Source organism: Mauremys reevesii, linkage group 1, assembly GCF_016161935.1.
Source record: "Mauremys reevesii isolate NIE-2019 linkage group 1, ASM1616193v1, whole genome shotgun sequence".
In the NCBI taxonomy this organism is placed as follows: Eukaryota; Metazoa; Chordata; order Testudines; family Geoemydidae; genus Mauremys; species Mauremys reevesii.
Window position 1 is genome coordinate 233289069 of NC_052623.1, and position 26063 is coordinate 233315131.

Genomic DNA, 26063 nt, shown 5'->3' on the forward strand with positions numbered 1-26063 from the left:
GCACTGTGGACACTCAAGCATAGGCTTGGAAACGAGTCCCCACCAGGCCCGGGCCCCACAGAACTGGGTTTACACTGCAGTGTAGATATAGCCTGGGGGGCTCAACAGCAGCACCAGAAATAGAGCCCAGGAGCCCCTGACTCCTAATCCCATGAGCTAATCACTAAAACATATTCCTTCTCCAATAAATTATTCATCATGTTTAGTACAGCAGTGCTTAGGGGCCAGCCAAACTTGTGGCCCCATTCTGCGAGGCACTGTATAACCACTGAATAGTACAAAGTCCCTGCCCCAGAGAATTTACAATCTAACTAGCCAACTGGGTGGGGGCAGGGGTCTAACACAATGAACAAAGCGATGGCATCAAAAGTCATGGTAATGCCAGGACTTTTTTCTTTGGCGTGGGTTGAAGTTTAGTTAGAAGTGGGTTAGCTAAACAGACAGAGAAATGATGGGAAAGGGGCCATGAAAGGAAAGCGTATAAGGAAGACAGGGCAGAGGAGTGTAGGCGTGTACAAGGAGCAGATGTGGAGCCAGGCTGAGATTAAGTGGCTATGAGGGAATGGGCAAACCAGCCAATCAGCACATGGCAGAGAAAGATTACACAAAGGGTCACATCTAAGTCCGGTTGAAATCAATAGGAGTTTAATCACTAATTTCAGTGAGACCAGGCTTAGTTCCAGAGTCATTAATTTAACATTCTGGGCATCTCTCAAAACCCCTTTGTCTTGTATGTAGCTTTTATTTTATTTCACTGGGAATGTGCGTCAACCAGTTTTGTTCCACAAGGATCCTTTCAAAGCAAATATTTTTATTGCTCTAAATATGGCTTAGGGTGAAGGGTTTTCTTTTTCTTTTTTTCTTCCTTTCTTTCTATATACTTACAGTGCAATGCACTGAAGATTCTAGTCACTAAATAACCATACGTCTAACACTTGGAATTGGCTTTTCCAACCGCTAGCCAAAATTGTAGAATAATTAACAGGTGCCAACAGATTAATAAATAGAGAAACATAATTAATAGACATTACATAGAAAAATGGATCCCATGAAACTGTGACAGTCTCTCACCCATCTCCTAATTGTTTCCTGCTTTCCTTAAAAAAAAAAATTAAAACTGAATCAGTTGTTCTTAAAAACAAATGATGCATATGAGTGGTCAGTAGTAGGACACTCACAATAAACGGATTTGAGATCTGGTAAATGCCTCAGCTTTGCTTCAGTATATACCTGACCCAGCAGCCCTTTAAATGTATTACTCATCACCACACCTTATGGCTTAGTTAATAAACAGATCATGCAAAGCCTCTTTTCACAGAGTGGTGACATCATATGGGCAATTTGGGTGAGACGATAAGGAGTTCATAACCATGCAAAAGCAAATGGTTTGGTCTCATCTGAATCAAGAATTCAACTACTCATGCAAAGAGAGATGAACTGGGTGCATACAATGCACTTCCTGATATTTAAATACTTCTCATTAATATTTTCATTGTAGAGAATTAAAGTTAGTGACCCCTCTCTCCTATCCACAGGGGCAATGGAACAGTCTATTATTACTGCTACAGCAAGGGACCACCGGCATGTTTAAAGAAGCAAGCAACCTCACTGGCTGAAGATGGACATGTTTCAATGCTGTACAATACTACTACTGTTAAAAAGCGCTGAAGCTCATCAGAGCCAATCGGACCCTAAAAAACACCAAAGGCTGGAAACTGAAGAGCGCAGAGTACCTGCAACTGCTTTTGAAGTATGTTGGAATGGCAGGTACTGGGCAGCTCTGATGAATAGACCCCAACTATTCTAAAAGCCTCTCTTCTCCCACCACCCAATAAAGAGAATGCTTTGCATTATGGAGCATGGATGTCAGAGTTCCTCTCTACCTGGTTTTGGTATGACAGCACCTCGAATATTGTGTTCAGTTCTGAGCATCGCAATACCAGACAAGTTGTTGGGAGTTCTGAGAAAAGTGACAACAACAAACAGGGGGCATGAATGATTGATTCATGACTTTCAAAAGAGATAAATATGTACAATTTGCCTCACTAAGATGGGAGACATATCATCTCCAAACATATGAAAGACATAAACATGAAGAACAGAGCAGAACTGTGTAAGGTGGGTCTAACTATGAAGTGTCAGGAGGAACCTCTTGACAGTGTGACCTATTAGATCAGGGGTCGGCAACCTCTGGCATCCTGGCGGGCTGGGCCAGTTTGTTTATCTGCCGCGTTGGCAGGTTCGGCCAATCGTGGCTCCCACTGGCCGCGGTTCGCCATCCCAGGCCAATGGGGGAGGTGGGAAGCCACGGCCAGCACATCCCTCGGCCCGTGGAGCTTCCCGCTGCCCCCATTGGCCTGGGACGGCGAACCATGGCCAGTGGGAGCCACAATCGGCTGAACCTGCCGACGCAGCAGATAAACAAACTGGCCCGGCCCACCAGGGTGCTTACCCTGGCGAGCCGCGTGCCAGAGGTTGCCGACCCGTGATAGATTGTAACTTATTAGCCTCTGAAATAGCCTCTTAAGGGAAGGAGGGAAAACCCTTTGAAGATTAAAACTAGACTGCAGAAAGTAGTAGAGCAGGTACAACAGGGAACAAGGGGATGGGCTAGAAGATGTTAACAGTTCCTTTCCTTCTATAGCTTCAATATTTCTATGCTTCGTGCTGTAGAAACTCTATATCCAAAGGGGTACAAAGAGAATGATGGCAGGTTTAGAACATTCCACCACAGCAGTCATTGCTGACGATGTGGAGAAGAAGGCAAAATAGCCATTTTATTCTTGCATGGTACAAAAAAAAATGAAAAGCTCCTTTATAAGATGTTTGCCTGTGTTTCAGTGCATAATGATATACATAAGGGAAAGGTTTTCTGACCCATCTCTTCTCTTAAGTACTCTGTTTTACACTTTGTCCAGCTCAAGAACCACTCACCAAAGTGCAGGAAGACAGCACTAAATGGCATTGTACCAGACAGGAAGGGGAGCCCTTTTAAACACAGAATGCAGAGAAACTGGATTTTTGTGACATCCCTCGGGGCAGAAAAGGGATTTGCAAGTACCTCCAGGATATCTATTTATCTAAGTACTTATTAGGCCCCCATTACCACAATATCTGAGTGCTTCAAAGTATTTAATGTATTTATCCTCATAACACTCTGTGAGGTAGGGAAGTGCTATTGGCCACATTTTACTGATGGGGAACTGAAGTACATAGAGACTACACAATTTGCCCAACATCACACAAGGAGTCTGTGACAGAGAAGGAAATTGAATCGAGGTCTTCCACAGCCCAAAAGCACTCACTAACAACTGGACCACCCTTTCTCTCCATCAGCTCTGCAGGCTGATAGAGAAAACACAAACTGCAGAGTTGACTGTCATATTTCAGGGTAACTGCACCTGTATTCTCCCTCCATGGTCCAGCAAGGACACCCACTCTAGGCTTCCAGCTCTTCAGCGGTCACCTCTGTTGGGTGGAGACACACGTCTGTCTTACTCCTGGCCAGGGAATTTCCAGGCTGCACAGTTCCCTGCCTATACTGTGAATTCCCCAGCAAAGTCAGACTGCCTAAGCAGGCCTGCTTTGCTTTTCTCCTCAGAGATGGTAAACAGGTGGGTTACCACAGGGATCTTTCTAAGCCAGCACTTTTATTCTTAAGGTGAAAGCATTACTGAGAAAACATTTGAAAAACAATAAAAGAACCAACATGTGTGCTAATAAACTTACCAGGGATCACCCCCTCACTCCAAGAAGGGCTCTCGGTGGTTATCATCACCAAAGCGTTTTTCAGTAATTTTATTATAGCTATTAGTTCACAACAAGCACCCTCAGCCTTATGGGACCTCGGTAGGCCAAATCCTTCCAACCCTTCCCTAAGGATTGGGGCCCTGTTGGACAGAAGCCCTGTCCATTTGCAGGATCAGAAAGAAGGCCCCACGTCAGTTTTATTTCAGGCTATTTAACCAAAATTCCTTTCTTTGTTTGTTGGTCCTTGGAGAATCCAGTATGAACCAGTATATCTGAGCCTCTCTCCAGGTGCAGGTAGCTCTCTGGAGGTGTTACAACCTGAGTGAATCTGACCAACCACCCACCACTGTTCTTAGTTCCTGGAGGGCTCTGGTCCCTCCTCCCCCAAGGGATTACATACAATCCCTGGCCAACAATGATACATCAACTTTTTCAATAAGGTTTGTCCAGAATAGTGTCACATCTGTCACAGTGGCATGTTCGATCTGCCAAAAGATGGTGAGGACACAGGGGAAACTAGCAAATACACCATTCTCTGGGTCTACCAGCAGCTTGAGCCCTGGCATGACATTAATTCTAGTGGTGGGGGACACCCGGTCTTCTACCCTCCTTGCTGATGGGTGGCCGGCAATGCCATAATAGCAGCTGGCAACAGAAAGGCAGAAGTTAGGGGGACTATTATGAGTATTAGATGGCAGGGATATGTTTGGATGCCTAGAACAAAAGTCTTGTAGGGAAGAATGTATTTTTTGGAGAAAGGATTTCGGACCCTCACAGTACAAAATTAAGTTTTATTACACAGTGCTTCCATATTATTGGGATGAGGGTAGATGGTCAGAGAGGGAGAGCAAATCAGGGTTTACAGTAGATTGAAATGATAGGGGGAGCTCTCCACACCAGCCAGGGCAGAGGGGGCTCTCCCTAGATTTTCAACAGCACCAAACGCAGAGGCAAGGGAGCTCTCCCTATACTTGTAGTGGAGAGGAAGTTGCACTCTACTCCTTCCCCTTCCCCACTCTTACTCCCCTCACTTCAGTTCCTGGAGCAAATCCTCTCCCTGTCGCCTGTCTGAAGCCCATTTGCTCACCAAACACTTGGGACTGATTTACAGCGTTGGAGGAAATTACTGCCTTAATTGTCCTGGTGCTATTGGCTGTTACTGCCTTAAGAGTACTCTTAACAATTAAAATAGAGGCATTATTATAGAAAGGCATAAAACACTCTGTCTAAATCCAGGGAGTCCATTTCATAATAATCAAGGACATTCCTTTTCCAGTTCTAGCTTCTCCCTTCAATTGCAGAATATATTTGAGCCTATTCCAGTGCAGCAAGAAGGCAAACCCAATCCCTAGGGCAAATTTTGCTCACAGTAATACCCATGCTACACTATTGAACCCCACTGGTTTGCTAGGAGTGTAAATGAAAGCAGAAAATAGCCCTATTAATTTGTCTGTTACGGCTAGAACAGGGCTCTAACTGCATTTTGCTAAGAGTCATTAGACTATGCTATGGGAATAGTTCTGTTCAGTGGCTGTGACATGAGAACTGTACCAGATCTCCCTGTTGCCTTCAGAAATAACGTATGAAGGGGGAGTGGGTTTGGGGAAGATCATCACCTATTGAATCTCAGCCAGGCGCTAAAGATTAAAAGCAAAGATAGACCCAAACCATGATCTGGATTTGAATGTCACAACTAGCCCTTATTTCTATTATGGACTGAATTAAATGCCCAATTCAAACTACCCTACCTAAGTTTTGAGGAAAGTCCAGCTTTGGATCTAAGATACAATATTTGGATCTATCTTTAGTTAATAGAAGAGGAGCCAGCAGGAATTATTAACCCTTAGTCTCTGTAGTGGGGCAGCTGCCCCACTCCCACAGAACAGGGGTTGAAAGCAGTCCTACAGAGGGCTGTGGCTGGGAAAAGGAGTGAAAGCAGCTGAAGGAGTAGCTGACCACAGGTGTGGCCAGCTTAATTAGGGCCCAGCTGTCCCTGATAAGAGGGCTGGGGGCTAGGAGCTAAAGGAGTCTCACTCTAGCCCTGGAGTGGAAAGGGCTAGCTGCCTGGGAGCAAGGTAGCTGAGGTGTTCCTGCCTGGTAAACCCCCAGGCTGCAGGCCTTGTTGAAGGCCCCTCAAAGGTACTGGGGCTACAGGGGTGCAGCCTGGGAACAGGCAAAGGCAGCTGATCCAACCTCCTTGCCAATGATGAGGGCCATGACAGACTGCAGTTTGTCCCAGTGAGCAGGGGGGCTAGATGATGACTGGCAGTAGCCACTGAGGCAAGGTGGGCTTAGAAGGTTGGGGGTTCCCCTGGGAAGAAAGACCCAGAGAGTGGGGGTACTGCTGGGGCAGAGCCCTGAGGTAAAGAGGCACTGGGATCTGGGAGGGACACGGGGCCAGCAGCAGGCGAGACACCGGCCTGAAGAGGGTGCTCTGTATGCTGGAAAAAAGCTAATTCCCAAGAGGACCAGCAGGAGGCGCCACACTGGTGAGTCTAGACCTCGCTACAGTCCCACATCCCATTTAAATCCTATTACCCAAGGTCCAGAAAGATTAGTTCTCTCTGTATACAGCACTGTCAAGACCATTACTGGAATACCATGTCCAGTTCTGTTGTTCCCACTTTAAAAAGGATGTTAAACTGGAAAGGTTTCAGAAAAGAGGTACAAGAATAATCTGAAGTCTGGAAATCATGCATTCTAGTGACAGAGTTCAAAAGCTCAATTTATACATATATAGTTTAACCAAGAAAGTTACCCCTTAACCTTTATCATGGGTCTAAAAAGTTCCTACATGGGGAAGAGACTTTTGATAATGTCTAGCAGGAAAATGGTATAATGAGATTCAATAGTTGGAAGTAGAAGCTATACAAATTCAGACTAGAAATAGGGCACACATTTTTAACAGTGAGAGTAATTAGTCACTGGAACAATTTACCTAGGAATACAGTGGATTCTCCAACACTTAAAGTCTTTAAATCAAAACTGGATGTCTTTCTAAAAGATGTGTTATAGCTCAAATAAAAAGTATGGGCTAGCTGCAGAAATCATGAAGTGACATTCTGTGGTCTGAGTTATGCTGGAGGTTAGTTTAGATGTTCATAATGGTCCCTTGTGGTCTTCATATCTCTGAATTCATCACCAAAAATCAAGGAATTTCAGCAATATAGTACATAAGTCAATAATAACTATTTGTTAAGAGTCAAAACTCTGGTCTCCAATGTGGTGAACAAGGAAGACTATGTGTTCCCTAAATCCATGGAGTTTACAATCTATATGACAGACTGATATGGTAGAAGAATCTTCCAAATAAATGTATTGAATAATCTGTAATGATTTTTCACCACAACAAATCAGACCGGTATAGAAATGTGAGGTAGTAATGGTAGGGATGCCCTGTGGATTCCAAACACACTTCCCTATCAAAGTTGGATCAAAAGTTTCCTAGCAGAAGAAAATCTTCATGCCAGCTGGTCGAATGGGAGTGAATTTGAGTGACAGTTCACACATTCTTTTCAGCAAGCTAATCACACAGTATCCCTGGGCTGAATGGCAGCACAGGAAGAAGCAACAGGCAAAAACTCGTGGCTATTGTAGATGCAATAGGAATAGGTGATGTGAATGAAGGGCAAGTTTAGGACATACCTGGAGTGAACATGGAACAAAAAGGGAGGAAGACCAGGACCCTAGAAGCACTGAAAGACTGGGTTCTGTCCCTGGGATGAGGAAAGGAATGCACCTGAATGATGATTTAGGGCAGGCATTTAAGATAATGGGGACATTTCTTAAGAAAAAGAACTGTCTCATGGACTACCTCCCCTCCAAAAATCTCAATTCCATTTGTCATTCCCACACCACATCAATCCAGTGGCAACTATAGTACAGTGTTACTATCTGTCTTGCCGAAGCACCTGGGGACGTGGTGTTTAACAAATTAATAATTGTATGTAAACAAGAAAAATTCCACTGGCTCTTTTTTCACTCTGTTTCACCTCTCACTGCCCTGCCCTGCAACCAGCAAGTGACCTCAATGAGATGAGGCTCTGGCCCCACCATCAACTCCAGTTTTGGTCCCAGTGTTAGCAGCACCCTGGTGAGCACCGTGGTAGCCTCACTCCTCTGGCTTTACAGCTGCAGGTGTTCGTACTCTGCAGTGAAGAGGCTGACTGTGACCAGTAAACAATCTGAGGACTATCATTAGTGCAAAAATACTCACCGGCCAGAAGTATTGACATAGAGCCAAAGTACATCACCAAGTGATCCAACCCTGAGAGATTCATCCCACCCAAGGTGATCTTGCTGAGTCAAATTTATCCCTGGTGTAACTCTGCTGAAGTGAAAGTCATGGTTGAATTCAGTCCTCTACATTTTTCCTGCCACATGTAATGAACGTATACTGTGGGGAAAAGCACGTTTTCGCTGTGTTTCTGAGCGATTTCCTTCGTTCAAAAAAAAAAGTGTTTTTAAAAGATAAACAGCTAGTGCTTTCTCAAAGTCTAACCACGGAGTTCCCCCATCCCATTCTACAGAATAACCACTTCCTCCTCCCTCCTCAATCCAAGAGGTGAGCCACCACTCAAACACTCACGCAGGTGTGCCGGCAGTCTGATCGCGTCTTCCTCCATCCTGATCGCTCGAGGCACTGGGACATGTAGTGGTGATGAGGAAGGGTAATTCACTACTGGGCTCGCTGGAGGTGTGTAGGAAATTCTTTCCTGCTATTAAAAATAAGAAGGCGAGAGAGAGAGAGAGAGAGAGGACAATGTGAACTTTGGAACAGAGGTGTGAAACTAAAACAGGGGACTGGAGGGGGAAGTGGGTGGAAGGAAGGAAGTGTGTATGAGTAGTGGGGGCGAATAGCATTTATTATGCACCCGACTGGCTAGGGAACCACACAGTGCAGTTTGTCCACTTGCTCTATAGCTCTGCAGGCGTGACATTCAAATCCCTGGAAGTTCCAAGCTTGCAAATTGCAGCCAGGGACTAGAGAGAGTTTTCAAGGTGATGGTTTTCATCTTGCTAAGACCCAATAAGTTTCTCTGGGTTTTCTCAGAAATTTTCTGAAGGAGGAAGGGGGAAATGACATAGAGGTGGAGAGATGGGGAGGATTTTCAAGTCAATGTAAATCTGATAGCGGGGTGTATGTATGTGTACGTGTATATATATGTGTGTGCTGTTCTACAGTAAATGCTCAAAGCACTACATCTCATAACAGCATACTGCAGTGCTCTGGGCATAATTATTAAATATTTAGCACTTTAAATCTTCAGAACATTTTACCAAAATTGAGTAATTAGTTGATATGTTGTAGTATTTACATTGCTATAGAGAACCATATTATATTGCTGTTCACTTCTGTATTTACTTCAGAGGACTGCAGTCATTTTTCTAAACAAAAAAGAAATCAGCATAATAAAAGGAGCCATTTCCACTTTCTTAAACGTACAGTAACTTTTATCTAAGTATTGCACAAAACTCACAGTTAAACAAGATGTTTCCTATTATTACTACTCCTCATTATGGTATCAGTATTATGGTAGTGCCTAAAGGTCCCGCTAAGATCAAGGGCCCATTGCACTAGGCACTCTACATACATACACACATGCACAGAGTAAGATATGGCCCTGTGCTGAACAGCATGTCCTGCATTGCGATTCACGCAGGTAGACAGTAGTACCTGCACAGAGCCCCATCCATGCAGACAGAGCAGTCTGCCCATGTGGATCACACAGCAAGATCAGGTCTAAAAATAGAGAAGATAGACACAGAGCAGAAGAAAGGGATATAACATACAAGCAGAGTTATCAGAGGGATGATTTGCAAAAGCCATGTAAGTTCCACAATCTTTTGTTCGTTCGGTTTTATTCCCTAACAAGTTTGTGCAGAAACCTAAGATCAAAACTTGATCTGATCTGGTGGGAAAATTCCTCCATATTCTAAACATGTACTATAATCACAACTCAAATTATACCCTTTGTAAATAAACTAAGCCACAATATTTGCAGGAGCACAGAAATCATTGCTGAACACTCCCCTGCTGGTTCAACGTGCTATTTCCCAGCGCTGTGCTGAGTGCTGACAAGTTTGATGATGGTAGTACAACTAGCATGGATGTGAACAAAAGGAGCTATGCGCGCTCATTTCATAATTTCAGTAGGGATGCAGTAAAAGCTATCACCACCAAGTTCCTCCCTTACCACAGTGTCTGTCTAATGGAAAAGGACAAACTTACCGGCAAGAAAAATAAAGTTATTTCCTTTACAAACAATAGCATGCTATGGAACCAGAATGACAGTCTTACACTCATCTATGGAACGTTTGGAACGCTGGCACTATAACTAATCTAAATGGAACATGAGAGTCCTTCTTATTCCTGACAACATGATTCAAATAGAAATTAAAGCTATGAAAGGAGAAAATTCCAAGGGACACTACACAACAAAGGGAATTGAGAGTAGGGCCTTTCACCTTGTAGCCATGGCTTCAAACCAAGTCCAGGGCAATCTGACCTAGATCGGTTAGCTGCTCAGTGGTCCATATGAAATGCATTGTTAGTCTCAGTCCAGATTCCCCATAAACAAAAATCAACATTCTAAAAACCACCATTACAATTAACATTCTTTAGCATCGTTGCTGGTGGACTCAGCAGAAAGGCCAAGGACCAAGTGTACACAGAGAATGAATGACCCCTACAGGCAATGTAATTTCTCTTTTGGATTTAGGCATATTGGCAGAGCAATGTTGAGAAGGTTCTACTGAAAAAAACCCAGGCTTATCTCTGTTCTGTGGAGAAATACTGTCTCCAGGGCTTTCATTACCTTTTACCAACATTAAATTCACACCAGGTTTTTAGTTAAAAACCTGGGACATTCTTCCCTGGGGATATCTGACATGGTAAAAAAGCTGGTGGACAAAGCTGGACATGGAGTTTGACTGTTCAGCTTTGGTATTCATGCCGCAACCAAAGATGGCTGATTCAGTGCTTCACATACCAATGAGGTCCCCGCCATAGTACTCCAGAGCAGTTCTGCACTTTCACTGGCACTTTGCTCCCTCTCAAAATTGGCACATGCATAACAAATGGACAGTTGGTAGAAAATGAGACCAACCACTTCCTAGCATTCCCTGCCATGATCCACGGTTCTGAACTGCATTACAGGTTGCCATTTTGTTCATGCAAAAAGATATTTATAAAAAAGAGGAACCCTGCTGAAATAGGGCCAAAATGATGCCTATCCCTGCACAGATGCATTAGAGCTGTGGTTTTCAACCTGTGGTCTGAGGAACCGCGGGGTCGATGTACTATGTCTAAGATTTCCAAAGGGGCCTGCACCTCCATTTGAAATGTTTTAGGAGTCTGCAAATGAAAAAAGGTTGAAACCCACTGCTCTAGAACAGTGGTTCACAAAGTGGGGTCCTCAGACACCTGGGGGCCCGCCATGGGTTATGAGGAGGGTCTGTCACTTGAGGCAGGGCCGGAATATGCCAGAACAGCATTCCGGAACTTTTGCCACATGGAGGACACATCTTGCTTTCAAAATTAGTGCCCTCTGCACAGCATGATCTCACATGCACCATGTGTGAGGTCATGCTGGCGGGGATGTTCCTAGACTGGTGGGGGTGTTCTGGTAGTACCAGAAATGAAAGGGATCTGGCACCCTTAGTAAGAAGCCAAAGGAATTCTTGGGGGGAAAAGTCTGGAAACCACTGCTCTAGAGGGAAGAGAGGCACCCTCAGCACCCAGGAGGTACTCACTGCATTTCCCTCAGCACCCAGGAGGTACTGTTCTATATGAAGCCATAACGCCTCAAACCGCCACTCCCTTCCTCTCCGGACAGCTCCACCTCTTAGAGGTATAATTTAGCCTATGGTGCTTTAAACAATATTTATACCAAAAAGGGCAGTTTCATAGAGCTTGCTAAGTAAATGCATCTGATCCAAAGTTTTCTGGCATCCAATATTCAGGACAGGTAGAAAAGACATCAAAATCGTTATGAAAAAAATGTAGGCTTGATCATTTTGTCACAGTCAATATTTCCATTACAGCTCAGACTACAATAGCAGATTGTGAAACAGCCATAATTGCAGGGGAGATTTTCAAATGCTCAGATGGGAGGTAGGCTCCCAGCTCTCATTTGTGGCTTTGAAAATCTCCTCCCATAGCAATACTATGGTCTGCTATAGCACCCTTAATCTAAAGATCAAAGAGACTTTGAAGATTCTAGGTAAACCCATTTTACAGATGGGTATCCTGAGTTACAGAAAGACTAAGGCCCAAATTAGCTAAGCAATTTCAGAGCTAAGATGCCTTAAAAAAAAGAACAACAAGTGCATCCTAAAGTGGAACAGACTTAACAAAGGCATCCTGAAAATACAGCTCTCCCTAAATACTGCATAGTTACTACTGGACAGATTTCCAAAGGGGGTGCCGAGCAAGTCAGCAGCAGGTAGAGTTGCTCAGCTCCTTTGAAAGTGAGGGTATAAGCGACTTGGCCAGGTTCACACAGCGAGTCAGCAACAGAGTGGGAAAGGAACAAGTATCGTTCTAGTTCTGTGACCTACCCTAATCCTGTGCTTCAGCCGGTCATATTTGATTGCTGAATTGGTTTTAGAGCCACACTTTCAGGATGTGTTTGTTAAATCCATCCCATTTTAGGATGCATTTAAAATCTTCACATCTCCAAAATTACTTAACTTTCCTCTATGGGATCTATAAAATAAAACAAACTATGGAAATTTAGTAGGTATCATCATTTTAAGGTTATGCAGCCACATCCTCAGCTGGTATAAATTGGTGTAGCTCCTCAAGTCACTGGAGTTACAACGATTTACACCAACTGAAGAGCTGGTCTGTAAGGGTTTAAAAGGGGCAGATGCTATAGTTAGGGGGAAATAAATAGTTTTGTCATCAATTAATTTTGTATTTCCCTTTGCAGTAAAGCCTATAGCGGGTGGGACTGTGGGGTAGTGGTTAGAGGACCAGATTGGGAATCAGAATGCATGGTTCTGTTACCCAGTTATGCCACTGACTTGCTGCATGAACTCGGGCAAATTCCATTGATTCTATGCAGCTTCGTTAATTAATGTTTGTAAGGGAAGATTGCTAGTGAAGAGTGCTATAAAAGACCAAAGTGCTATTACATTCCAGATTCACAAGCTGCTGTGATAGACTGGGAATACCGAATCCCACAAGTGACAAAATGATCAGCCTCAAATAATTGCAATCTACAAACAATTTTGAAATCACAGTTCCATAATATTTTGCCTGCAGCCATAAACTCATGAGGAGGATGCACAGGTTGGCACAATTCCTGCTGTCTTGGCTTTTGGAAGGCTTCCCTTCAGCTCACAGTGAGCTAGGAAAGTTTCCAGGGAAACCTCACACCGATTAAAATAAATTAATTCTTTAATTAAGACCCTTCAGGGATACCCCATCTCTGGGGTTTATTCCACTGTCCCCCAGTCTGTTAGGAGAGGGAACCCAGCAGTATTTGGACATCCAACCAAATATCAGGCTTGCTAACTATTTTAGGGATACATCTCTATTCAGGACAGCCCTTAAGCAGATGGTGAATTCAGGTCCACTAGATTTAAACTTGTGCACGTGTTTAAGTGCTCTACTAGGTAGGGATGGATTTAAGCATGTGCTTAAGAGATTCCCTGAATCAGAACCTAGGACAGAATCCGGGCAACACTGGGTGACCAGTTACTGGAACCTCCTTAAATCAAAGCACCAAGTGAGGTAACTATAAGCTTTATTGATCACATCTGTGCTGCACAAGCATTCACACACCACTGACTAAACTCCCAAAGTCATGTCACAGCACGCACTGAGTTCAGCCTGAAAATCTTGGAAAATCCTCTGTGGACGGAATCTACTGTGGGTTGTTTGAAAGTTTTAGTCAGGAACATGGAGGGGAAGACCACAGGCTAAGTCATAGGAGCTGTGGGGAGGAGGGAAGGTCAATTTTGGGTGGGGAGGGGAGCAAAATTCAAGTATACTTAGTACACTTAAAAAAAAAATCTGAAATTTGGTGGAATTGCAAATAACAGTTTTTCGCAAGGTTCAAAACTACTTACATTAGGCCCCCATAGCCTCAGAAGTCACAGCCCTAGCCTGTAATGCTCTCCAACTTCCAGTTCCCACAAGGAAATGTAAAAGTCTAACAGTCCTATTTTTGTCCCTACACACCAAGTCCACCACGAGCTGCACGCACAAAAGTAGATATGTATTTTTGCAGAAGCGAAACACGCACTGAAGAAAATCTAGTACGCAAATGCAAAAGTAGCCCCAATCATAGGACAGTCTGAAGAAGATGGAAATATGGCATTTTGCAACGGAATATTTTTAAATTGCTGAGACAAAGCAACACATGATCTGCCCAGTAGCTTTCAGGATAGCAAGATGGCTGACTTGGCTCAGCAGCCCTAGAAGGATATTTTAAAGGGTTGTATCCAAATCTCAGTCATTGCATAAAAGGCCACTACTCTTCTACATGTAACAATATCACACAGTGCCAGGGCTTAGCTCCCAGCAGTGGAAGTATAATTCCAGTTATCCTAATTCCCTTTACCTGAAAATTTTAATTATCCAAATCTACAGTGTGTCCCTCATGTAGCCATATGTCACTTAATCATCCACTTATAACTCCTCAGTTAGCCTCTTACCACCTGTTAGTGCTAATCAATGGCTTGGCATTCGGATAGCAGTAAATCAAGTAATTAATAATTCAGAAAAAATATTTTCACAGTGGTTTTAACACAATTTTGGTGTTTTAATAAATTTAAAGTTGTTTATTTTTATCCTTTAGCAAAGTACAAAGTATCAAAACTTTACCTCAAATAGAACTTCCATTTTACTGAATACCTGCTACTCTGAAAATTTTGGATGTCCCCCAGGCCATTCGAATAAGTGGGAGTGTACTGTGTCTGCTTGCCATCCAGTTTGCTGATCTCTGTGTCACCCTCCGTGCCTGCCTCCCTGCTCTTCCAGTTAGACCAGTGGTTCTCAACCTATTTACCATTGTGGGATGCAGATGCAGCTCTCTGTGGTATGTGGGCAGCATCCACACAGTTTATAGACTATCTGTATGGCCCTGAGGATGTCACACGGGCTGCAGCTGTGTGCTGATTGGGACACAAGTGGCCCGCAGGCTGGGGATTGAGAACCACTGATCTAGACTTTCAAAGGGGTAAAATCTTACTTCTACTTTCCTGATGAGCTTATTTCACCAGTAGGTGGAGACACAGTAATTTGGACTTAGATAGCTATCACACAGAGGCCAATAAGCAGGGGCGGCTCTAGGATTTGCGCCGCCCCAAGCAGGGCGGCACGCCGCGGGGGGCGCTCTGGCGGTCGCCGGTCCCGCGGCTCGGTGGACCTTCTGCAGACGTGCCGGCAGAGGGTCCGCTGGTCCCGCGGCTCCGGTGGACCTCCCGCAGGCGTGCCTGCGAATGCTCCACCAAAGCCACGGGACCAGCGGACCCTCCACAGGCACGTCTGCGGGAGGTCCACCAGAGCCGCCTGCTGCCCTCCCGCGGGACGCCGCCCCAAGCGCGCGCTTGGCGCGCTGGGGTCTGGAGCCGGCCCTGCCAATAAGGAGAAACGGAAGGTGTGAACTACCTACAAGGGACATTTGCCGTCACTGCCCTGTGAGGAACAGGACTTCAGACTCCCGGACTCTCACTCTGTCACCACTGACCTCACTCCATGGGCATGGAATGCAGTGCCGTCCTGGAGTGAGGCTGCACAGGTGTTCCAGCTCTGCTCTTAGGTTGTGAGGAAGGAAAGTACCTCTGTCCTGCAACTGAGAAATCCCCTCAATCGGGGCGCGCAGGAATCTTTCCCAGGTAGGGTTGCCAACATTCTACTCGCATGAAACCGAACACCCTTGCCTCACCACCTGCCCCCACTTCTCTGAGGCCCCGCCCCTGCTCACTCCATCTCCCCACCCTCACTCACTTGCTCATTTTCATCAGGCTGGCTAAGGGGCTTGGGGTGCCAGCTCTGGGGTGGGGCCAGGGATGAGGAGTTCAGGGTGCAGGAGGGGGCTCTGGGCTGGGGCAGGGTTGGGGTGCAGGAGTGGGGGGGATTAAGAGTTCTGGCTGGGGGTCCAGGCTCTGGGGTGGGGCTGAGGATGTGGGGTTTGGGGTTCAGGAGGGTGCTCCAGGCTGGGATTGAGGGGTTTGGAGGGTATGAGGGGAATCAGGGCTGGAGCAGGGGTTTGGGGTGCGGAAGGGGATCTGGATGCAGGCTCCAGGCAGCGCTTACCTCAAGCAGCTCCCGGAGGCAGCAGCATGCCCCCCGTCCAGCTCCTTTGTGGAGGCGTGGCCAGGCGGCTCTGTGCACTGCCCTGTCCACAGGCGGTTCCCAGCCAATGGGAGCTGCAGAGCCAGGGCTTGGGGCAGGGGCAGCATGCAGAGCCTCCTGGCTGCTCCTACACGTAGGAGCCAGAGAAGGCACATGCTGCTGTTTCTGGGAGCTGCGTGGAGCCATAGCTGGCAGAGAACCTGCCTCAGCCCCGCTGTGCCACTGACTGGACCTTTAACGGCAGTGCTGACCGGAGTCACCAAGGTCCCTTTTAGACCAGGTGTTCCAGTCGAAAACCGGACATCTAGCAACCCTATCCCCAGGTGAAGGCCATCAGCTTCTGCAGAATCCAAGCTTTCATTTAAAAAAGAAAAATACATGGCAGCAAAAGTAAATGTTCCAAGTACAAACTGACTGGAACCAACGTAGTGATGTCTGCCTGAGTCTGCAGAGACAACCGGTGCTGTCACCTCTGTCAGCAGCCAACGCTTAGGGGTAAGGTGGAGAGTTCTCTTGGGGGTGGGAATGGCAGTTGTTGCTTGGGTGGCTGCTCGGAGGAGTACGTGCACTGGGCAGGGGGAGGCCATCACACTCATCCCATAGAACAGGAGGCACTGAGTGAGGGGAGATGCTTCCACCTGGGAAGGAAGTGCGGGGAGCAACCAACCCCAGCAGAGGATGCTGCATGCGGGGAGGCCTCACCAATGCTACACTGGCAACCCGGCTGAGGATTAGCAAAGGGAACAGTATAAATAGGTTATTTGTTGACCGTGGAGCATACCCCGCATTCATTGACCTCTTTTATGTGTGGTGCAGCACGACCTGATAGATTTCTGCGCAGGGACTGGCATTAATTGGAGACAGAGTTCAGCCAGCAAGAGACCAGGGACACTGGGCCCAAGCAGCAGAGATTACCTGAGTAGGGGCAGACTGGGCAGGAGCAGGCATGGCTCTAGGGGACCAGTGGATTTTAGCCTGGTGAGCAAGAGTAGGATTGGGTAAATTTTTCAATCCCTGCCCCTGCACATAGGGTTTGATTCCATGTCCACTAAAGTTAACAGAAGAACATCCATTGACTTCAATGGGCTTTGAATCAGGCCCATAGACCATGTTCTCTGACTACATGCAGGGAGGAAGATTAGGCCCTGCAACAGGGAAGCAGGAACTCCGCAGCACTGGAGGGCGAATTAAATCTCCCCCACCTCCCAATTTCTATCTCCTTGTTAATTTCCATGGTGGACTCATGCACATTTTTGATCCCATTACTATAGCAATTCACAAGAAATCTACAGCAGCATAATCAGCACACTGCCAGTAATTAGAGAAATTAAAATAAACACAGCTCTCTGGAATGGACCTTATGCAAAGCAGCCCTGGGAAAAGATTAGCATCTCATTTCCTGAACACAGAGAGCAGAGATTGTTTTAGTGACCTTAGTGATTTCATGGAGTTCAGTTCCTCCCTGCCTCCTCCCTTTGGGCTGAATCTGAATCTCCAAGCAGTAGGGCAAGAGAGCCCTGCCCTCACCTCTCATTCCCTGCTACAGCGATTTCCCGGGCAAATGAAAAGCACAGAGGTGCTGCAGTTCAACACAGGAGGGGGTGAATGCTTTTCCCCAGATGATTACAGCCACTGTTCTAATTAAATTAAAATGCTACAGACAGCAATATTAATGCATTCAAGTGTTGTGAAAATGCAACCAACGGAGGTCAATGATGATGTCAAAAATGCCGTGATACGGTTACATTATTGTCTGAGCACTGCAAAAATGGCTCAAATTAGCAAATACGAACTAAGACACTAACTAGCTAAACCACACACACACACACAAATGTTGCTTCCCTCTGAGACTATTGCCAATATGTGGGAGAAAAGGACAGAGAAATACTGTGAGGGGATAATACAAGGTAAAACTACAAGATATTATTGAGGCAAAGAGCTTAGTATAATTCAAAAAAGGATTAGTCATTTATATGAATAGTATGACTATTATCTGCAGATATGCTAACTATCCAGTGCAAAATTTCTAAGGGAGATAGGTCCAGAAAACTGTAGCACTGCACCTTGTACAAAGGGATGTACAAGACCACAGAATCAGAATGGTAGTATTTTACACCCATTTTGCACTGATGACTACACAAGGCGCAAGGTAATTGTGAACCCTAACGTATCAAGGCAGAAGGTAACAGGATTCATCTGCCTGATGTTAAAAAGAAAGGTATGTAGTATAGCGGTTGCCATGTCAGTCCCAGGATATGGGTGAGGTAATATCTTTTATTGACCCAACTTCTGCTGGTGACAGAGACAAGCTTAAAAAGAAACTCTCTATTCTCCCTAGCTTCCTTCAATAGGCATGTGACTGCAAAATGTGTCCATTATTGGGCGGGGCAGGGGGGACAGAGGTTCTTGCACCTTCCTCTGAACCATTTGTTACTGCCTGCTGTCAGACAGGATGCTGAGGTAGGTGGGCCACTGGTCTGATGCAGCATGGTAATTCCTATGTTCCTAAATACCCAATTCCTATAGTGTCCATAACACAACGTATCAAAAAAGGCTTCAGAGACAGATGCCTTGTTTACAATACAAATGCTTTGCCAGTACAGCTATGCCCCTACTGTAGGCAGACCTTATGCTGACAGAAGGCGTGTCGGCATAGCACACTGCCTCTCCAAACAACAGCAGCTAAACCGACAGGACAGGAGCACTCTTCTGTCAGCACAGTTGCGTCAACACTGGGGGTTTTGCCGGCACAGCTATGTGTGGTTTTTTCACACTCCTGACTGTCATAGCTATGCCAGCAAACCCCTGCAGGGTGGACGTGACCACAGATCATTAACTGTAATCTAGTGGGGGGGAAAGGAAGGTTTTAAGGTGTAATCTACAGAGGGGGAAATGGCTCAGATGGTGGCAGAGAGAGAGGGCTGCACATAGAGAGGGCAGTACAGTAAAAGAACAGGCGTGGACAGCTGCAGGATGGAGAGAGATTTCTTAGTATTTTTTTCCTATCCTTGCTCTCTGCAAAGTGGAGGAACTACTGCCATAAGGTGATTATGCAATCTCGCCTGCATGCATGGGAATCACACCCTGAATGCCCATTAATGTTAATTGCAGTCATGTATACATGGTTTCACTGTAAAATTTCTGGAAGCCGTGAAACCGAGCTGCGAAGACAGAGAGAAGGATTGGCATCACAGTGTCCGAGGAGCTACACAAATCTCAAGCTAATGTGGGGCTGCACCCAATGACTCTTTCCCCACCGTGTCACAAATGAGACAGCAGCACACAGTGGTTTCACTCTGGCTACATTTCAGTCTTCACTCCAGTACAAACATGCAATGTTACTGCATGCCCAAAGCATCCACAGGACTAACATCATAATTAGATTTCAGCAAGTGTTGGAGGGGCATTCTTTACTGTTACTGGAGGGAGGAATAACTTCTTTGAAAAAAGTTAAGTTACAGTGCTGATTACTCCAGAGCAGGGGTCCACAAACGTTTTCATAGTGTGGCCCACATCTTAGACATTGTCACATGGATACATCCCATCTTATTCGCAATCACATAATATCTGTGTGGCAGCTACAGCTATATCTTACATGGAAGAGTAATCTTACGAAAGTATTTTATATGTTTTTAGCGTCTTTTGATACTAACTAGCTGCTGGAAACCAAATGGAGAGCCAGAACAGGCTGAAATGCACCCCCTGAATTGCAACTAACCTAAGAAATTCTGAAATGTGGGACCCTTCTCAGTAGTGTTGAATGGCCACATTCTGATCTCAGTTATATCTGTGTGAATATGGAGTAACTCCACTAAAGGCAATGGAATTCCTCCAGATTAACACCAGTGGAAGTGAAATCTGAACTTGGCCCACAGTCTTTGTTTCCTAGCAGAATCACCCAAATTGGCTCTTCACCCCATCTCCCCAAAATCTCTTAAGTTGGCTCTCAGGGTGATGAGCACGTATATGCATATTTATTTGAAAACAACTTGCACCATGAAATACAGCAATTATCTTTTGCAAAGTCTGACACACCCAAAATTCAAAGTAAATGCCATAACGAATTAAAGTAAAGCTGTTTATGGTCAGTCACACACAAATCCATCCCAGACCAGACAACACGAGAAAAATAGTTGAACAGGCTCTTATGCCCTCCACAAAGGACAGCTAACACTCGCAACAGGCAATAAGAACACTGATAAGTAAGGGGGTTGAGGGTGGATATTTAGATGAACTTTTAAAACCAGGGAATCGAGCTGTGAGTGCCATTGCGGCATTTTCTTAAATAAAACAGGCCATAAATAGTGTGGTTGCCAAGTCTATGGATCCAGGTTTTACCCCATATAGGGATGCCATCTTTAAAAGTTTACCCTCCAGGAAAAAATGGCATTGACTTGCTGCTGTTACCTTGGCCATGACAATATTTTATGACTCTTTGGGCTCAGGATGAAGGACAGCCAACCAAAATTGAGACAGTCCTGGGAAAATCATGATGAATGCTAGACCTATGCCTCGGGCCTAATCTCATACCCCCTGAGCTGCAAACACTGTGACGGTAACACACTCCATCACAAAGTGTGCTATGCATTCTTCAACAGCAACCCCTCTGATCAATTTTTAAAAATATCATAGAGACTTTCCAGAGGGAGTTGAATCTTGTCCTCCCCAGCTTGAAAGAGAATGGCTACGAGGCAAGGCATGAGAATGGATAGATCCATTTGGGTGTCCATGAGAGCTGAATAGACTAAGTAAAGATAGACACACACATGCGTGTCCCATATCCACAAAGGTGTATCTCAAAATGCAATTATCCAAAACTTTCTTGATAAGCTAGTCCAGAAATGACATAGAAAATTGTTTGTTTGCCATCAGAAAACATCAGAAGGATTAGTAAGGTTACTTGCCCATCAGAAATCCCAGCAGAAGAAACCCCAAGGGAAGACTGTCCTAGCACTGACCTCCTCTACCATACAGAATCTGTATGGAACACCAGTTATGGCCTCCCCTTCGTGGTTAGCACTAATTAGCCATCTATCTCAACAAGAACAACATGAGGGCAATGAGGCCAGAAACAATTGTGAAGATAAGAGGAAATGAAGACAATTGGTGAGGTTTCACTTGGAATACTGCAGATGGTATGATGGGCTCTTCATTCTGAGAAGGATAAAAAATAAAAGAGAAAATACAAAGAAAAGGACAAGCATCATAAAAGTCAGAAGGTCCTGTCTTGCAAGTAAAGATTAAAGGAACAACTAAAAAAAGAGAAATATGACAGATCTATAGACATTGCCAAAAGCAAATAATAATAAAGGAGGGGAAAGACACATTGGAAGTTGATCTAGAATGTATTTGAAGAATGGCAAGTTTACATAAGAAAACAGGAAAAGTGCCCTAGTAGTCAGATACCAGAATAACAGAGGAAGAGCCACTGAGAGAGGTCGAGGGACATCAAGGGAAGTGGCTAAAATACGATACACAGGAGGAACTGGCATGGGGTGATTTGTACTAGACGTAGGGAAAACTGGCCTTGCTGATGTTCACAGGGTCCTTCCAGGCCTAACCTTTATTATTCTGTATCATATAAATAATCAGTTAGTAATCTACTGCAATGAGAAAGCAATCGAGAAGTAAATGAATCCTTTCCAGATCAATGTATCAATAATTTGTAACTGTTTACTTTTTCTAAGTAACGTTAACAACTTGGACAAGAGCCTGAGACAAAGTAAAATCTTTATTTCCCATAACAGGTGGTTCCCTCCAGCTCAGGACTGTGGATCTTGGCAGGACATTAAGGATCTTCAAATATGTATGTTGTATGTTTACACAGGCGGTCGGGTCTGGCACAGAACTCCTGTTTTACAAGGAAAAAAGATTTTCTTTCTTCTGTCTTTGAAAAGAGGCTGATGCTTCCTTTCCATACAACCTTTCTAGCAGGTATATGTGACAAAAGGAGAGCAGGAACTGAATTCAACAACCCGGTCTGTGCTTCAGGGATGTAAACATGGTCAAGAGATGACTCTTTATCTGATGCTTTCTCCTCCATTAATGCTGCATGTGCTAATGACTTGACCATTACTAGTAACAAATCTGCAGTGTTCCTGCCTGAAGCTAATAAGTAAGGAACCGAGCAGGTTGAATATTTTGTTTTGTAAGGAGGAGCACTATTAGTGATTGTTTCCCAACTGCTCTGAAAATGAGAGATGCCTTCCAGGTATTACCTGTCCATGTGACATGGTACATCCCACGCAGCCCTTATTCACTTTGGGAGTTCCCAGCCCTTGGAAGTGGGAGAGGGAGAAAGTGGATCATCTTCTGTAATGTTGCAGAGCAGGTCTGAGCCAGGCAGCAGAGCAGACGCTGCTATACAGAAAAGCAAATGAAAGAGTAGCGCTGCAGCAAGGGAGTAAGTAGGAACAGGGAGAGGACAAAAGGAAAAGGATCGTGTTAGAGCCAAAGGACTGAAGTCGGCATCAGGACATATGGTTCTATTTCTGTCTCTGCCACTTACTCACAGGGACACCTTGGTCAACTCACTTCACCATTCTGTGCCTCAATTCCCTCATCTGTAAAATGAGGATAATAAGTAATGTGCCCAAGGAAGGCTGCAAAAGAGCTTAGAGTGATTTGAGATAATTGCATGAACAAGTACAAAGTATCCATTTAACTATTCTCCTTCTCTCCTACTTTTTCCTGTACACTTGGATTTCATTGCCTTGATTTTTTTATTACTTCTTTTCCCTTTCTGTTTTTTAATTCCCCAAGTTATTGGTATTTTGTTCTGTAGATGTGCTGTGACTCTGCCCCTGGCAAAAAAGAAGCTCTGAAGTTTCACTCTGCTTGTCCTGTGCTCATTTTGACAAGTGGGCACTCCAGAATCACAATGAATCCGAAACCATGGAAAGAGCCCACCATTTTGGACAATAAGACCTCCTGCTGGATGGAAGTTTTGCCTCAAAAATGCAGTTATCCTTCACAAGCTTGGGAGCCAGGAATTGAAACCAAATTGCCTGAATCCCACTCCAGTGCTTTACCACAAGGCCGTCTTTCCTCCCTATCCAACTGACCACAAATTAAAGCTGGGTGGCTGTTGTTGTTCTGGAAACCAAAGGATGAAATAGGAGGGAAAAGGTGAATTTAACAAATAAAATTAATCAAGATGGATGACAAGTACATGCAATCTAAAGCTCTTAGTGGGTGGCATGTCATTTTGCATTTTTAATACCTATTTTAAATTATTGTTCTTATGATGTACATACAACACCCCAGAACGCTATGGCGAGTAGGCACATTAGAAATAAAGAGTATTATGTAATTGACTCAAATCATTGGAGAGACAACCGGGTAGCAGGATTTGCCTGCAGTATGTCTACTCTGCAATGAAACACCCACGACTGGCGCATGTCAGCTGACTCAGGCTCACAGGGGTTTCAGAGACCATGCTCCCACCCAAGCCCAGCATCTACACATCAATTTTACAGCCCTGCAGCCCGAGCTCTGTGAGCCTGAGTCAGCTGACACAGGCCAGGCAAGGGTGTTTTATTAATGTGTAAGCATACCCTCAACACTGTAAAGAGTGGTATGGTCAAGTTACAGAATCCTCTCTCTTCCCAGCTGTAGGTGCCAGGATGGACATACTACAATGCTCCCCAGAGTGATGCGATTGCAGAGATCTAGTTATGAAGGCGGTTTTCTTTACATGACTAAACTGTGGTAGCAAAACTGCTTTAAAAACCAGCATAGCGTTCTGCTAGTGTAGACAGAGGGGACATCAATCAAAGCAACCAAATCAAGCAAGGGTTGTTTAATACATAAACTGAGCTGAGTTGTTAGACTTTCACAGGAGGTAAAAAAGAAAACCTTACAAAATATCCCCTTTTTCCCCCACAACCAACAGTTACTGGGACAAGTGAAAACGGGAACATTACCAATTTTCAGAGACACATAGTAGGTCTAGCAGGCATCAGATTATCTCTTGCAACCCCATGGTCTGCCATGTGGCACTGCTTACACTTAGTGGTCTGAGGTTCTCACTATGTGCATATTAGTTGGATTTTTTTTTTTTGAAGCTGACAACAAAGGCACATGAGTTCTCCTAGCATGAGTCCTGTTTGTACAGGACTCGCCAAACTGGTTGTGTGATTTTATGCTGCTTTCTTTCCACAGAGCCCTTCAAAATGCCAGAATAATAGCAAGTAAATAAGAAATAAAGTTTAGTGGTAGAGTTCCAAAGATCAGCGATGGGAATACACTACCAAAAACAACCAGAACCTCCCCAACATTTTATTGCAAATATCCAAGGACAAGAAATCATTTAATATAATTATTTGCTTTAATTTATATTAATTATTTGCATCATGGGAGCACCTAGAGGCCCCAGCAAAGGCCAGGGTTGCACTGTGCAAACACACAGCGAATGACATTCCCTGTCTCAAACTGCTTACAATCTAAATAGATACGGCAGGCAAAGGACAGGAGTGGAAACAGAGGCACAGAGAGAAAGTGACTTGCCCAAGGTCATACAGGTCAGTGGCAGAGCCATAAAACAGAATGTAGGTCTCCTGACCCTCAGGATGTGTCTACACTACGAGCTAAGGGTGTGACGCTGTAGCATAGCCACAGTAGCACAGGCAGTGTCAGGAGACACAGGCTAGCTGCCTTGAGTACTTACCCACAGGGTTGAGGCAGGTTTGTACTTGAGGCAGCTAAGCATGCCGTTGCTGCCCCTGCTCATGGCTACACTGCTATTTTTAGTGCATTAGCTCAGATAAGGACTTGCATGAGTATGTTTCCATGAGCAGGGAATCACATCCCTAGCTTGTAGTGTAAACCTAGTTCTAGTTCCCTCTGCACTAGGCCACGCTGCCTTCCCTAAGCACACAGACATGACATAACACATGACCGAGACCATGCTACTATATCTGGATATGTTTGCATTGCTTCCAGTGCCAAAATAATACCTAAACAGTTACATAGCTCTGCATTTTTTCAAAGCAGTGCACAAACAATCACTGATCAATCACAACTGCCCACCCACAAACCTATTATTAGGACTCTGCGAAAAGTAGAGCTGGTCAAAACTTTTGCAACTGCATGCTTTTCCATTGGAAACAGGGGTGGCTCCAGGCCCCAGCACGCCAAGCGCGTGCTTGGGGCGGCAAGCCATGGGGGGCGCTCTGCCGGTCACCGGGAGGGCGGCAGGCAGCTCTGGTGGACCTCCCGCAGGCGTGCCTGCTGAGGGTCCGCTGGTCCCGCGGCTTCGGTGGAGCATCCGCAGGCACGCCTGTGGGAGGTCCACCGGAGCCGCGGGACCGGCGACCAGCATAGCGCCCCCCACGGCGTGCCGCCGTGCTTGAGGCAGCGAAATGGCTAGAGCCGCCCCTGATTGGAAAATGCTGTTTTGTCAGAATGGAAACTTTTGGGGGGGGGGGTTCAAAACAAAGCATTTCGATAATATCCTTCCATTCCATTTCAACATGTTTGGAATAGAACAGGATGATTTTTTATTTTTGAAATAATGCTTGGTTTTGAAATTTATTTTATATTATTTTAAAAAATCAAAAATTGTAAGGGTGAAAATGAGGCAAAATGTTTCAACTGAGCCGAAACAACATTTTTGACAACATTTCATCTTGTGGGAAATTTCAGCTTTTTTTCTGAGGCAGACTGATTTTTTTCCCCCTCCAAGATGATGGAATTTCTAATGGAATGGAAATTCCAATTCCCAATCATCTCTAGTGAAAAAGTTTAAGGAAATGAACACAATTAAATGTATCAAACTATCCACCCTACCCATAGGGCAGTGGGTACCCACAATTTACTCAGGTGCTGTTATCTATGCTGGCATCAATAGCACACCTTCCCCTCGAATACTCAGGCCCATCAATCAGTTCTCTAGCTGGTAGGACAGGGGTTGGCAACCTTTCAGAAGTGGCGTGCCAAGTCTTCATTTATTCTCTGTAATTTAAGGTTTCGTGTGCCAGTAATACATTTTACATTTAAAGGG

The 26063-nt window shown here is 44.9% G+C and overlaps 1 protein-coding gene across 5 annotated transcripts in view; it reads right to left on the bottom strand.

The window, feature by feature from the left end:
* The window catches only part of ETV6 (ETS variant transcription factor 6), a 189485-nt gene that overhangs the window by 105743 nt on the left and 57679 nt on the right, over positions 1–26063 (bottom strand). For 3 of the 5 annotated variants that reach the window (XM_039517775.1, XM_039517752.1, XM_039517745.1), the window contains exon 2: positions 8339–8468. In XM_039517775.1, the coding sequence (XP_039373709.1) occupies positions 8339–8375 (37 nt within the window). In that variant the 5' untranslated portion in view covers positions 8376–8468. Of the gene's footprint in view, positions 1–7966; positions 8017–8338; positions 8469–26063 lie in introns of those variants that run through there. The other 2 variants (XM_039517761.1, XM_039517780.1) reach the window with 2 other exon arrangements.